At 42.7% G+C, this 14,099-nt stretch overlaps 1 protein-coding gene and 1 pseudogene across 1 annotated transcript; both read left to right on the top strand.

Annotated features, from left to right (window-relative positions):
• Positions 1-10,651, top strand: part of LOC126460084 (molybdenum cofactor biosynthesis protein 1-like) — a 99,738-nt pseudogene extending 89,087 nt beyond the window's left edge.
• Positions 10,652-10,965: 314 nt separating this feature from the next.
• Positions 10,966-11,379, top strand: LOC126460068 (cyclic pyranopterin monophosphate synthase-like). Its single transcript, XM_050095899.1, has one exon. It carries the CDS (start codon positions 10,966-10,968, stop codon positions 11,377-11,379), a length of 414 nt encoding a protein of 137 aa, XP_049951856.1.
• The last annotated feature ends 2,720 nt before the right edge of the window (positions 11,380-14,099 follow it).

Genomic DNA, 14,099 nt, shown 5'->3' with positions numbered 1-14,099 from the left:
CGTGTATGATTTTTCTCAGTAAATATGTCCTAGTGACGTTGCAGCATATCTCCAATGTTCTGGATGCATCAAATGAAGTTTAAAAGACAGCTAACTGCTGCTGCTGGTATGCCTCTTCATGTAAATGTCAGAGTTACTATTATTATTCAATACAGAAAGGAAGATTACCAGCTTAGCAATTTGCTGAAAATGAGTTCATTAAAGGGAATATTACAATTAACATCCTGTTAATGACAAATTAATTAGAGATGGGAAGCAGCCCCAGATTGGAGAAGGAAATTGGACGGATAGCTGACTCCATAAAAATTAATACATTTCATGCTGTGCTCGAGCACAGGCAATAAAAAACAGTGAGCAAACATGATGTGTGTACTTGTTGCCTCGGGGTCTCCTGCGAAACTGAGGTGCTTGAGTAAGCTACATCGCACTGCTTCGTTGTGTGCTTGTTGTCAAGCCAGTTTATGAAGTACACATCCCTCTTCATTTTTATATAACTTTGTTTTGAATGCACTGTACAAGAATATTGAATACATTGAAAATTATCGAGTTCAGCCATTCATTCACATGTAATATTCCAACAGCTCCATCACCGATGAGAGCCTTCAGGGGTGTAAAACGAGTAAGTGAGAAGTGCCACTGAACTACTAACAACCATTTTCATCTACTACTAATCTGCTCACCTTAATCATTATTGAAGGGGATCAGTTCTACATCATTTTATTTTTATAAATATACAGAGAAACAACTACTTGAAAAAAGCCAATGCTCTGCTACTTAAACTGCTCTGCCACTATTTTGATTTAATACTTCATGCTAAATGGGCATTTAATTTTACACAGGATACTGTCATCTAAACTTATTCTGATAAATTCATATACTTCCTTCCTGTGCAATGCCCTTCATGCTGTCAATGCCACGTTGGGACCGGTACAGTAGTTTCTGTTCCATGGAGAACCAACCGTACCTGCACATAGGCTATTATTATGATGGAATCACCACTTCAAAAGGCATTCCAAAGCTGCTGCCAGCTTCCCTCTGTGGAGTAAACCGTCTACCATTCCTGTCTGCTCCTAGAGAATATGTTGCATGGCTAAATATGGTTTTCTGTTAGAAAGTGTTTGTGTGTTGTGTATCTGAGGTGGGACAGGTAGGTAAATTCACATATCCAGGTAAATTATTGGTGGACTGGCTAATAAAACATTTTTTACTTTAATTTTGAATATTTGGGGATTTCCAGATTGCTCCTAATGTCAGCTGGCAGATGTTAATAGGGTGTTGCACCTGAATATAAAACAGTTTTCTTAACCCTAAGCTTCAATGCATATTCTCTATGGAAATTATTTATATTGTGATTGTTATGGTTGCAAACTTTGCAATTAATGCTAAATTCTCTCTTGTCAATTTGAGCAGCTCAGAGGTCAGCATATCTTGCTGCTATGTGGAGGACCCAGGTCCAATTCGTGGTAATGCCTTTTTCTTTAAAGGGCGGAGCTACTCCACACCCACACTGACATGGTGACCATCACCGAAGTTCTACCATCACCTCCGTTTGCTTTGTTACAATCGAGAAGTGCACAGGATGTGGGGTCATGATGTTGTCCGTAGGATTACCCACTAATACAGACACTTTGAGGCGATAGAAGTGTTCGAGAAGTGATCAGAAGGTAGCAGTTTTAAGGGCAGAGGGAGAAAAGTGCCGAGGCAAGCACTGAAGGAAAAGAAGTTCTGCAATTGTCTGGACAGATAGTAAGAGCAGTAGCAGTTTCTTTCTGTCTGCAAGCTTGAGGTTGTCGTTAGTTTTGGGTATTGTGCGATGCTCGATACCATTGTCGCAGCTTAAAACACTCTTTACGAGTGTCAGTCCTATTGAGGAGGGGTACTCCTGGGCTATGCACCTGAGTGTCTCCTGGGCCACCTGCAGCATCTGCACTTGTAACATGCCAAGGTCATTACACGAGTGGTCAATTGGCCATAAAGAGGTTTGGTTGGATATGTTTATGTTTAGTGTGCAATTCTGCTTTCCCGTATTGCCAGTTGGTCAGCTAGATATTTGCACCTGGCAATGCCATTTAGTTTTGCTGTAATGCAGGGATTCACCAGTGTTTATTTTGTCTGTGAGCTTGTGCTGTCAACAGGTGATTAATTGTCCCTAGATAGAAGTGTTTTTCAGCAGTTGTGTTTTCACCCGTGGTTGTGGTCGTAGTTTCCCAGGTTAAGAATGAAGTGATTGTCAGAGTGTCTCAAGTTCCTGTACAGTCGTGTGGTGAGTTTTTTGAATATCTGTGTGTGAGTTTCAAGGCATTATTCTCTGTGAAGGTCGACAGTGTGTGTGGACTGTGGTGCACTTCGTTCTGTATCACCTGTAGGCAGCACAGGTGGTCAGAGCCACGTAACCCCAGACTGCAGCTGCATGTATCATCATGGGTCTAATCAGTATCATGTACATGGACCTCGATACCCTCCTATTCAGTGTGCTTTACCTGTTGAGCTTAGAGTAACACTGTTTGAGCCTTGCATTTGCTCAGTTGGTCTGTCACTGAAGTATTTGACTTTCACACTGAAACATATTGGGCGTGTGTGTAGTGTTATTTGTCTGCAGTCTTAATGTGGGGTCCTGCCCACTCATCTCGTATATGGTGCCTAAAGGATGCTGCATTATCAAAATGCTATACAACAATTCAAGCAAACAACATTAATAGTTTTTATTACAAATAAGAAGCTTGACAATGCTTAAACTGGAATTTACAATGGTGTCGCAAGCAATAGGCAACATGCAGTATAAATGCGAGTCCTTTGCTATATACAATGTTTGTGCAAGTTTGACACACAGTTTGTGGGTCACTAATAACTGTTATTGTAGCATTCTGCACTAGGCCTGTCCGTATACTGTCCTAATCCTGTCCGAATACTGAGTGGCCGAGGCTGGCAGGAGCGGCACTTATATTCTCTTTGTCTAGGGGCCTGCTCCCGTTGTGGTGTGGTCCTTGCCAGTGGGCTATTGGCTGACGGTGTGTTCACTGCCTTCTTTGCTCTTGCAATCTTAATTTTCTTTCCAGAGCTTGTGGGTATGCCAGAACACTTAATGTTTGTGCAGTTGTTATGGTTTGTCAGTGAACAGAACTGCTTCACACTTGTCAGCATTTGCTTTAACACACTGTCGTTCCAGCTAGGCAGTTTTGTTTGCAGTTGCGAATTATGCCTGCTGGTTTTCAGTCTTGCACTAAGATGGTAGTGTCATCTGCGTAGATGATTGCCATTGTGTTTTGTTCAGTTGGAAAGTCATTGACGTAGAGATTAAACAAGAGGGGCCCTTGGATGCTGCCTTGGGGTACTCCCACTTGTATACTGTGTTGTGTTGACTGTTTGCCCTGAATGTCGGTCTTGAAACTTCTGTGGGTGAGATATGAGTGTGTAAGATGTATGAGCTCGTCGGAGAGACTAGCAGTGCAGAGTTTGCGAATGAGACGATTGTGCCGCAGATGACTGAAGACCAGGAACAGCGCTCCTGTAGCTTTGTTGGTGTTGGGGGTGTGTGTAATATGTTCTACTGCACGGAGGAGATGTTGTGTTGTGGAGTGGTGATTGCTGAATCCAAATTGCTCCAGTCTCAGTGAGTCATTGGTGTTGCAGTGCATAGTAAGATGTTTGAGAATCATCTTCTCAACAATCTTATTCAGGGAGCTCAGCAGGCTGATGGCTCTGTAATTTTGTGGTAGGGAGTGGTATTTCCCTGGCTTCCTGAACATCAGGACAGGGAAGTGTTGATGTTGTAGAATGGTATTCGTCATATGTGTGAGATGCTCTATAGCTTTATTCGTGAACTCCTGGGTGATACGGTTTTGAAAGTGATTGGGACCAGGAGCTTTTCTAGCTGTTTTGTGCTTAATAACCTGTGTAATTTCATGTGTAGCAGTATGTATTGTTACATTGCACTTGTGCTGGGTTACAAGCCGTGGAACCTCCTGGTCCATTTCAAGTAGCAGTGCTGGATTGGAAGGAGCCAGATTCAGTGTGAAAGATGTTGCTAGTGTTCTGGTCATCAGCTCATGCTTCTCCTCCATGGAGTATGCTGGTCTGTAAGGTATTTGTAAACTTGGTGTGTAGTATTTCTTCTTGGTGGAGTGGACAGCTATTTGCCACACTCCAGGTGATGTGGTATGGAGCCCTGCGAGTGTATTGTCCCAGTTAGTGGTTTTAAAAATTTTAATTTACCCTGTATGATCCCCTGGAGCCTGCTAATATGCTGTTTGTACAGCCAGTATCTCCCGAGATGATCTCTCATTGACATTGGCCCCTGTATTTCTGGGAGCAGGGCCATTGAGCATTCTTGTGGTATAAGTACTGTAATGGTACCTGCTATTGCATCCTGAACTACGGTGGTAAGGGCTTTGACAGCTTCAACAAGTTTCCTGCTTTGTGTAATTTTGGGAATTTGTGGGATACGACTTTTCAAGCATTTCCTTGAACAATGCCCAATTCACATGCTTGTTGCTCAGTATCCTGTCAGATTCATCATACTGCTGTGTTTCTTGCGAGTAAAGTATTACAGGTGTTTGGTGAGGCCAAATCACGTATAATTTCAATGTTGATTGTGACTATAATGCCTATCACATCTAGTCTCTGTTCCCTGTTTTAAGGGTCACCTCAGCTGGCACTAGTGTAATGTAGTTTGGGCGCAGAGCATGTTCGCACAGTTTTTTTGCTATTGGTGTTTGATCTTTGTTAGTTCCAAGCAGAGTGTTTAGCATTAAGATCACCAGTGGCTATTAGTCACTATGCTATGTTGAGTATTGTGCTGATATCGCTTGTTATGATGTTACCAGATCAATTGTATATCGATATCAATGTAGTTTTCACTCAGTTGACTTGACCCTAACAGCTGTGGCTTCTAGTCTTTCAGGTTTAGGGATCTTAATATTTGTGTATTCTTTGTCTCAATGTATGATGATTGCTGTTCCACGCACAGTTGTGCCTTCAGGTGGTCAGTACAATAGATGTAATATCTTGGGAAGAGTAGTTGATTGTGTGACTGGAGCTCAGCTTCGTTCATGAGAGCAATCCAGATTCCCTTCTCCTCCATAAATGCAGCTAGCTCTGCCCTTTTGTTGCCAATCCCATCTGCATTCCAGAATAGCATCTGGGTCAAAGTACTGTTGTTTGTGTTTTGTGGTGTATTATCTATGGAAGTGTGTGGGCAGTGTGGTGATAGCAGTTTGTATAGCAGCCATGCACTGGCTGTGTGTAGCCATCATGAGTTTGTGCATGTGTTACGATGAAGAGCCTCAAGAGGATCTTAAGCCATGTGAGTGGGGTATAGTGTCTCCACTATGCCTCTGATTGTGGTGAGAATGTTTGTTATGTCAGCCAAAGTGCTGGCGCTGGTGTTGGTGGCTGGTGGTCCTTATGTTGGTGTACTGGATGGGCTGGCTTGTGTGTTATTCATGGTTCGTATTTCATCTGGGGTCACCTGTGTTATTGCTGTGGTGAGGGGGGCAAGAGTGTGAGTTACAGTTACATTGTTCCTTTGAATGTGTTCCTACGTTTGTCTGGTCTGTTGTGGGTGTATTTGTTGTGGTGTGATAGTGTCCCCTCTTTTGTTTTTTGGGTACCTCCATTTTATTTCGTGTGTTTGTTTTTGCCCTAGTTTGGGTGTGTCTTCTGTGATATCACAAGTGTCACAATCTGGCCCAGACAGAGTTGACTTGGTGTTGTCTGGGACCGGCAGTGTTGTCATCAGTACAGGGGCAGTTTCTAGCATTGCAGGGGTGGGTTGTGGTTCTGTTGTGGGAATGTGCCATGAGTTTGTGGAGCTCTGTGCATCCTCAGTTCATCCACTTCCACTGACAATGCCAGTAAAAGAGATTCCACACCTTACTGGTTGGGGGGTGGGGAGTGTCTTGGAGCTGTTCTGGTTACCACTTGTCTGTCTTTGGCACTTTTGCACCTTAGAGCTTCTTTGTATGCTGCACACCATCTGTAGTTTGCACACGGACCCCTCCACATTTGGTACATTTGATAGTTGTACCAAGTTTAAAGTGTCGTGCTACACGGTTACCAGTGCATTTGCGGCACCGTGTGCCAGATCACATCGGGTGCCGCACGGCCAAACTGCTGGCAGTGGTGGCACTGTTGGGGGACACACGGAGGTGTGTATATTTCTACTACGACCATGTGAAGCAATAGCATCTGCGTCAGAAAGTTGCAGGAGTAAGCTGTGTTGTCCAACTCCACTAAATAGTTTGGCTGCAATCTGTGTGTCACAAATCCCAGAAATCATCTCATGCTCTCACAGTCCCAGCTGAGAGCTGTGATTATACCATGAAGAATGTCATTGAGGGTTGTGGTGTCAACTCCTTTCATGATGTACATTCGAGTTTTCCTCCTTGGGTGCTATATTTATGATACTCAATTCCCCCAGCTTTGATGAATTTCAGGAGATTTGTGCAATCTGTTTTGTTGCATACATACAGTGATACATGGTCCCTTGTGAGTTTTGTGTTTGGTATATGGTGGGGAGTGACATTCTACAAATGTCTTGTTTAGCTTGCCGAGGCAAGTGTAATTGTGTATTATGACCAGTGGGAAGCCAGTCGGTGTAGTGTTCTGCATAGCGGCTGGCGTAGTGTTGTGTAGTTGAGGTGCTGCAGAATTGTTTGTATGGTCCCTCATATTACCGATGCTCAGAACTGGTGTTGGTAAAAGCACGCTGCATTTGCCGTGTGAGTCAGTAGGCACAGTTGTTCATGTATGTTGCTGCTGATTGCATTTTGGACCCACCAGCTTCCAAGGTCCATCTTTGTTCCACGGAGCTGTCACTTCCAGCTCGAGGACTACTGCGGTGATATTGAGGGCCTCTCTAGTAGATTCACTGGTGGTGTGACTGGTGTTGGTGTTGCTGTTGCTGTTGCGTTGCTTCCACCCGTCATTTGGACAATGAGCTCATGCTGTCTCCGAGCCATTGCTTCTTGATTTGTGGCAGCAAAGTCCAGATTTAGCTGGTTCATCACTTATTGATAGGTGGCAAAGCAGGACAGAAACATCGAAGGGAACAGATGGCACTCCTGCCTCTTGTGCTGCAGTCTTGCTACGGGTCGTCGGGTGGCATCTGCTCGGTGGATCTGCGTCTCCCAGACATAAAGATATTTTTAAGGATAGAATGTGGATATGAGACAATTTTACTTTTTCATCTGAAAAGACAATTTTGCTTTTTTTAGTGTACATACAGAAGAGGGGAGACCTTATGACTCACTTGTGCAAGATGCAATGCTCAGTGCAAGAGAGCATGGGTGGAAGACAGCAGCCTGTACTGGACAGTGTTGTCCAATGTGAACGTGCCCCGGACACTGAAATACCCTATTAAAGAATGGGAGAGTCACACTGGGGAAGTTCCAACCACAGTTGCAGGAACTTTGAGCCAGAACTCTTGGCCACCTAGCACTGTAAAGTGTGTAGCAGCGTGTGGTTGTTAGTGACACTCCAAAGAGTGTCCTGTGGCATCTACGCCAGTTTTAGCGTATGTGTAACACAAATATCCTCTCGTGGCTACTGCAGGTACAGGGGGAAGGCAGCTGCTCAGCTGCAACTCACCCGTAGTACTGCCCGTGGTTTTCCTTGGTGGGAGGACTGGAACGAGGAGCACCAAGCCTTGTGATGCCCATTGAGGAACTGAGGAACTGAGACGTAGTGACTCTGAGGTCAAGAAAGGTGGCAGTGACCAGAACAGGGTGTGCTGATTTCCCCCCCCCCCCTCCACCCCCTACCATACTGCTTTCAGTGATGCCATTGCAGAGGATTACACTGTGGTTGGTCATCTGGTTTTTATGTGGGCCAGAACATGAAGCTTTCCTTTGCTTTTTTTTGCTAAATTGACTCTTACTTGTGGACACAAACACCTATACAGGGCAAATGTATTGGCATCCAGGGTTTGGTTATTTGGGGGGGGGGGGGGGGGAGTGACGGTTTGTTATTGTTTCCACCCCACCTCGCCCAGCTTACCTCAAAAATGCAACTCGCTAGCAACCTCGCTGTTAGCATACGACAGACATCTACAATTTTAATAACAATAATAAACACACAAATATATATTAAATTATTCAATATAATAGTAACAATACAAATAGGTGAATCAAAGAAGGAAGAAAACATAGAACAAACAAATGAACTTCAGAAAGTGTACAAACTGACATGGACACACTATAATAAAAGAAACATTTCAGTACAAGGCAAACACATGCGCTACAATACAGTTATAATATCAGAAGCACTCTTCGCATCAGAAATGACCACAATCTGTGGACCAGGCACCACAAAGCAGAAAGAATACAATGCAAAATCCTCAGAAAATTTTTTGGAGCAGTGCACAGAGATGGCATATGAATGAAGAGATCAACCAGAGAATTATAAGAACACAGAGGCAGACTCAGTCACAATCAGAAAACACCGACTAACATTCTGTGGACACATACACACAATGAACAGCGACAGATTCACAAAGGGATTTAGGATGTAGTAAATGCCTTAATCAAAAAAACACGGTCGTTTCAAGAAATAGAAGAATGCTAAAACGAGCAGGAATCAGAATGGAAATGATGAATGAAAGAGACAAATTCAGAAACAAAATTATAAACATAAAACTTGAAGTAAAGGGAAGGAAGAAAACAGAGAAAATATGTACATATCAAAGGTAACAAGAACACAGTCAAAGAATGAAAAGATTTTGGGAAGAGAAAAGGGAGGAGGAAAGAAGGAAAAAGCTGAACAATCACGTAACAACCAAGTTGAACTCTGTCAAAGTGTGTGCTCACCATCATTATTTCAATAAACATTATGACTGAACAGAGGTCTGCAAACACATGTGATGAGGGGAATACTGTTTCTATCAGTGATTTCCAACTGTGTTCAGGAAGTCATTCTTTCTGTTGTTGTTGTATCGGATCTGTTGTTGACAGCTGGTATGTTCAACCCAGTGGTGTGCAGCTTTACCCGGCTGGAATGTTGTCAATCAGACCAAAAGCATGTCCTTGTGGGCAGACCCTAGCACGAGCAACTGAAAAGTGTTCTTTATTACATGTAGCTTGTCATTGCTGGAAGAACTTGGCATTTTTGACACACTTCTGTTTCCACGCTACCTCCTTCTCCAAAAGTTATGTGTGCATTTGGAAATTGGTGAAGTAAAAAATATAAAGACATCGTGTCATTCTGCCACATCTGTCTGTAGTGTGCATTTTGGGGTGCGTGTACGATACAAGGCATTTAGGTATGGTGAGGTTACTTAGCCATTAGTGTTCACAATGGCTGGCATAAAGGAAACATGACAAGTATTACATTAGAAAGCAACAGCGATAGCTTTCCGACCGCGTAAATTCTACTAGGCAGAGTCAGAAGCAGACACAGTGGCCTGTGCCAGATACGAGGGTTGGAAGTGGCTGAAATGTGAGTCGTGGGATAGAGAGAAAGAGAGAGAGAGAGAGAGAACACACAGACAGCACCATAAAGCATTCCCCATCTCTTTCTGCACAGAATGCACCACACTGCTGCCTTCTTAAGGGCACCCCAGTATAACATGTTGTTTGGGAAGTGTTTGGTAGTTACCATCATTGCTATGACCTCCCCTTGTATCCACTCCTGCAAGATTGTGAAATCTACAGCCACTGAGGAGATTTATGTGAGATGTTCCTATCAACTTTATGTAATATTCATATTGCACACTTCTGCAGACAAAACAGATTTTCGACCTTAGCTTAGGAAAGTAAAGAATCATCACAGATCATTAAGGTTCAAAGAACTTGTCTTGAACACTGTAAGGGATCCGTGATCCCACAAACATAGATGCTAGTATCTGACGCCCAGGTCGATAGCGGACAGGAGTCGATTGTCGAGAGCCGCAGTAGGCAGTGACACTAGTGCTGAGTGCGCAGTAGTATGGTAGAGTGTCGAGTGAGAAGTAGAGTGGGAAAGACGGTCAAGAATGGTGGTCGAGTGAGTTGTAAATGGTAAAATTCACTGGAGTATGATGAGTGAGCACGTCCCCCTGATCGTCGTGGGGTTGACTCTCACTAATGCCGATTCGCGAGTGATAAGAAACAGAAAGTGACAAGTGCCGAATTACGTGTTTCACGTCAACCGCGTCGGCCAGCAACAACCATGGATTGCAGTGAGGATTGTTGTGAATGTTAAACATCAGCATTGCGTGTGACAAAGTACTGAAAATCAGCAATCAATAAAAAGAGATAACCGCAATTAGACGTGTAAGGCAAAGGTAGCAACTGCCTCAGAATTTGTGTGTTAGTAGGAAATATATATCAGTTGTACTTCGCAACCTTTGTGATACTTAACAATAGACAAACTTTCAATCATTAGCTATTCCGTCTCAGAACAGCCGCATTCGGTTGAAATACTCCTGAAACCACAGCAGAACAACCAATAGCCTTTCATCCATTAAGCACACGGTCATATATCATAATAATTAACTGTTTGGTGGCTTCGGTAAATTACCCAAAATCCAGTAAAGGAATTAATCGGGGTGTTTCAACACAACTGCTTAAAAATTCTTTTGTAGTTAACCTATTTTCTGATCATGAAGAGTTCTTTGTTACAGCTTGTATTTTTGTTCCAGGTGGCACTGAACTTGATGGCTGTAGTGATGTCGTGAAGGCACAAAGTCGGAAGTTGTTAAACCTTCAGAAACAAGATTTTCAAAAGTACTTCTTCTCAGATACCAATATTTCGCCCCTGTTTGTGTCGGATTCACAGTTGTCTCAGTTGTTGTCACATAATTTGAGTGTAGTGACTGAATCTAGAAAACAGTTTCTTTTGCTTCCCTGTACCCCAAGCACTATGTGCAATGCAGGACTCCTAACAAGACAAACACACAGAGCACAGCCCTCTGTCTTCTCTTGCCGTTTCTGCAGTTTGGGAGCACTGTCCGGAAGTCTGACTCATGTTGACCGGACCGGCAGGGCGAAAATGGTCGACGTGGGTTCGAAGCTGGTGACAGAATGGACTGCTAGAGCACGAGCACTGATGAAACTCGTACGAGAAAATGGCCTGAAGAAAGGTGACGTACTTAGCGTTGCTCGCCTGGCGGGAATTGTGGGGGCCAAGCAGACGTCCAGCCTTATCCCTCTGTGTCATAATATATCTTTATCCTCTGTGGCTGTGGACATTGAACTGGACTCTGCTCTCAACTGTGTGATTATAACTGGCACGGCAAAGTGTAGAGGGCAGACGGGCGTGGAGATGGAAGCTCTCACTGCTGTATCGGTGTCTACCTTAACAGTGTACGATATGTGCAAAGCTGTGAGCCATGACATTGTGATATCTGAAATAATGCTTCTGACCAAAAGTGGGGGAACTAGAGGAGACTTCCACCGGACATGAGCATCTGTGTGGGTCAGTGAAATAAGTTAAGTATACCTGGTGTGATGTAGGCAAATTTCAAAGTCTGTTCGTAGTTATCATAAATTATATACACATCGAATTGGCCTGAATATAAGTTGCACCTTTAATTTCGAAAAAGAGAGAAACTTAACTAAAAATAATTTGTCAAGTTGCCCATTTACAAAAGCTTTTCAAAATGTGATTTACCCTTAACCACTTTTTTTGTAGTACACTGTAGATAAATTACACACAAAAACAAAGCTTTCAGTTGCAGTTTCCATGTGAGACACTCTTAACTTCACTAACATTCATTGTTTTGTCACTGTCAGTATTTTTGTCACTCTCCTCCCAAAGTACAGTGCCGTCGCTACAATCCCGGGCATTGCATGTGCAGCATTTCTTGAACCGTACCTTTAAAAAGCACATCTGTTAGATGAATAACTGTGAGTTTGAAATTTGCAACGTAACTGTACCGAATTCCAAAATTTTCTCTCAATGTTGTGCTTCATTGGTGAAGAATAAATTATATTCTTTAGTTAGAGAAAAACTGTGCCTGTCCCATTGTCTAAAATAGTGAAACTGTGAGAATGGTAATACAGAGGGGTCCAGAAAAATGTAGACTCTCTTTGATAGTCAATATTGATGGAACAAAATGGCATAGTGTCAAAATTCTTGCATGGGAGGAAGATCATTTTGTGTGTTCAAAGTGACACCTGTTAGCAGCCAAGCAACATCAATGTTGCTGAATTGTTGACTGAAGTACAGCTGTCAGTGTTGCCAGTGTGGTAGCTGCACAGGATGTCTTGATGGGTTCTCATATCTCATTCAGTGTAGCTGGGTTCTGTTGGTAAACTTTGTTTGTTGAGGTCCCCCATTGGTAGAAGTCGAGAATTGTATGGTCCCGTGACCTTGGTGGGCACTTGACAGCTCCTCTTCGACTTATCCGTCGCCCAGGTAGATTTTCATCTAAGAGGAATCTGATATCTCTGTGGTGGTGAGGCGGAGTACAGTCTTGTAGGTAAAAATCTTTTGTTTCCAAACACCTCTTGGATGGCTAATAAAATCAATGTTTGCAGCATATGATACACCTCACCAGTTATGTACCTTCAAAGAAGAATGGGTCAGAGAAACAATACTATGACGGACCACACCACACATTAACACCAAGTGAAGTAACACGTTTGTCCATGTGAACATGAGGATTTTCAGCAGGCCAATACACGCAGCTATGACAGTTTACATTACCATTCAGGTTGAATTGTGCCTCATTAGGCCAGATAACCTTCCCTGCAAATCATCATCTTCGTGAAGCATGCCTTCAGACCACTCGTAGTGCTCCATCCTTCGATTTGGGTTGTCCTCATTCATAGTGTGAAACAATCTTGGAATGTACACTTTCCACTTTGCAGTCTTCAGAATTTATCATGCACTTGATCAGCTTATCCCACTTCCCCATACACCCTGCTTCATAGATTTTTGAGATGATCTAGAAAAATGTTGCAATACAGCAGTGTTGGAACCTGGAGGTTGATGTTCTTGTTCGGAGGACCTTTCCTTGTGCACATTTTAAACAGTATTGTCGGCTTAAAATTTATACCAAATACAATAAATTGTTGTTTCAGTACAGCCTTGCATTGCTCAAACAATAGTTGTACTTCATTCAGTGCTGCATTGTCATCTGCTGGAAACCCACACGACAACATCTGCTGGGAAAACAGTGGTTTATGCTACCACTCAAAATTGCAGCCATATAACACATTGTTCCAAAGGTAATAACAATCAGAAAATGTCTACACTTCTCTGGATCCCTCTGTAGTCACTACCTAAATGGGATAGCAACAAAGAGAATGTTTGCAGTGCTACCTCATACACAACAATTGATTTACAAACTGTAGTGATATTTTTGTTTCATTTCAAACTTAAGAAGAAGCACTACAGTTGAGGTTTCTATGATTCATAAAAGTCCCAGTTTTTATGGGGTGTGCTGTATACATTAATTTTTTTGGAGATTTTTTGTAGAAATGGTGTATCTTATATTCAGGCCAGTATGGTACCCGTTTCCATCCTGTTTTAAGTCTTAATTCAAAATATTTATCTTTCTTTTTCCAATACCTGATCAATTTGAGAGAGATATTTAAAACAAAAAATAAGCACTAGCAAGTACGTTAATTTGCTATTGTTAAAACTTTTTCTCGTGCATGTTCTCTACAATTTTGATATGACACCACCTGCACTCTTATCTTGTTGCCAGTAAAAAGTGAGTAAGTAGGTCATTAAACTCTCTCTCTCTCTCTGTGCCCTCCCCCAGCTGTGTGGTAGTGTCCTCTGTGTTGCTCTATTGTTTCAATTTTTGATGGTTGCTACTTGAGACTGATCATCAGATGGAGCAGGCCTGTAATTTGTTCCCTCTGCCTTCGTGCTTCATCTGCAATCTGCTCTGACAGACACCATCCTCGGATATCCGTGTTGCGTGATATTCCGAGTGTCATCTACACTCACGGGCACGATCCTTGTGTGTTATGTTTTCAGTCCAAGCTGGCTGGTAGAATTCTGTTTGCGGGCTGTCCCCGTTTGGGGACAAGGATTGGCAGGGCATGAAACCCTAATCTTTCATCTTTCAGTTAACTCAAATGTTAAGTGTCACTTTTTTCATGTACTGTGGTTACAAATATGAGAAAATACAAAATGAAAATTTCTCAACATAGTCATGTTTCTTTTCA

Source organism: Schistocerca serialis, chromosome 1 (assembly GCF_023864345.2).
Source record: "Schistocerca serialis cubense isolate TAMUIC-IGC-003099 chromosome 1, iqSchSeri2.2, whole genome shotgun sequence".
Lineage (NCBI taxonomy): Eukaryota > Metazoa > Arthropoda > Insecta > Orthoptera > Acrididae > Schistocerca > Schistocerca serialis.
Note: the sequence above shows the minus strand (reverse complement) of the source record. Positions and strands in the feature narration are given on the sequence as shown.

Coding starts and splice junctions, on each gene's coding strand:
- LOC126460068 (XM_050095899.1), top strand. CDS start 10,966: ATGGTCGACGTGGGTTCGAAGCTGGTGACAGAATGGACTGCTAGAGCA.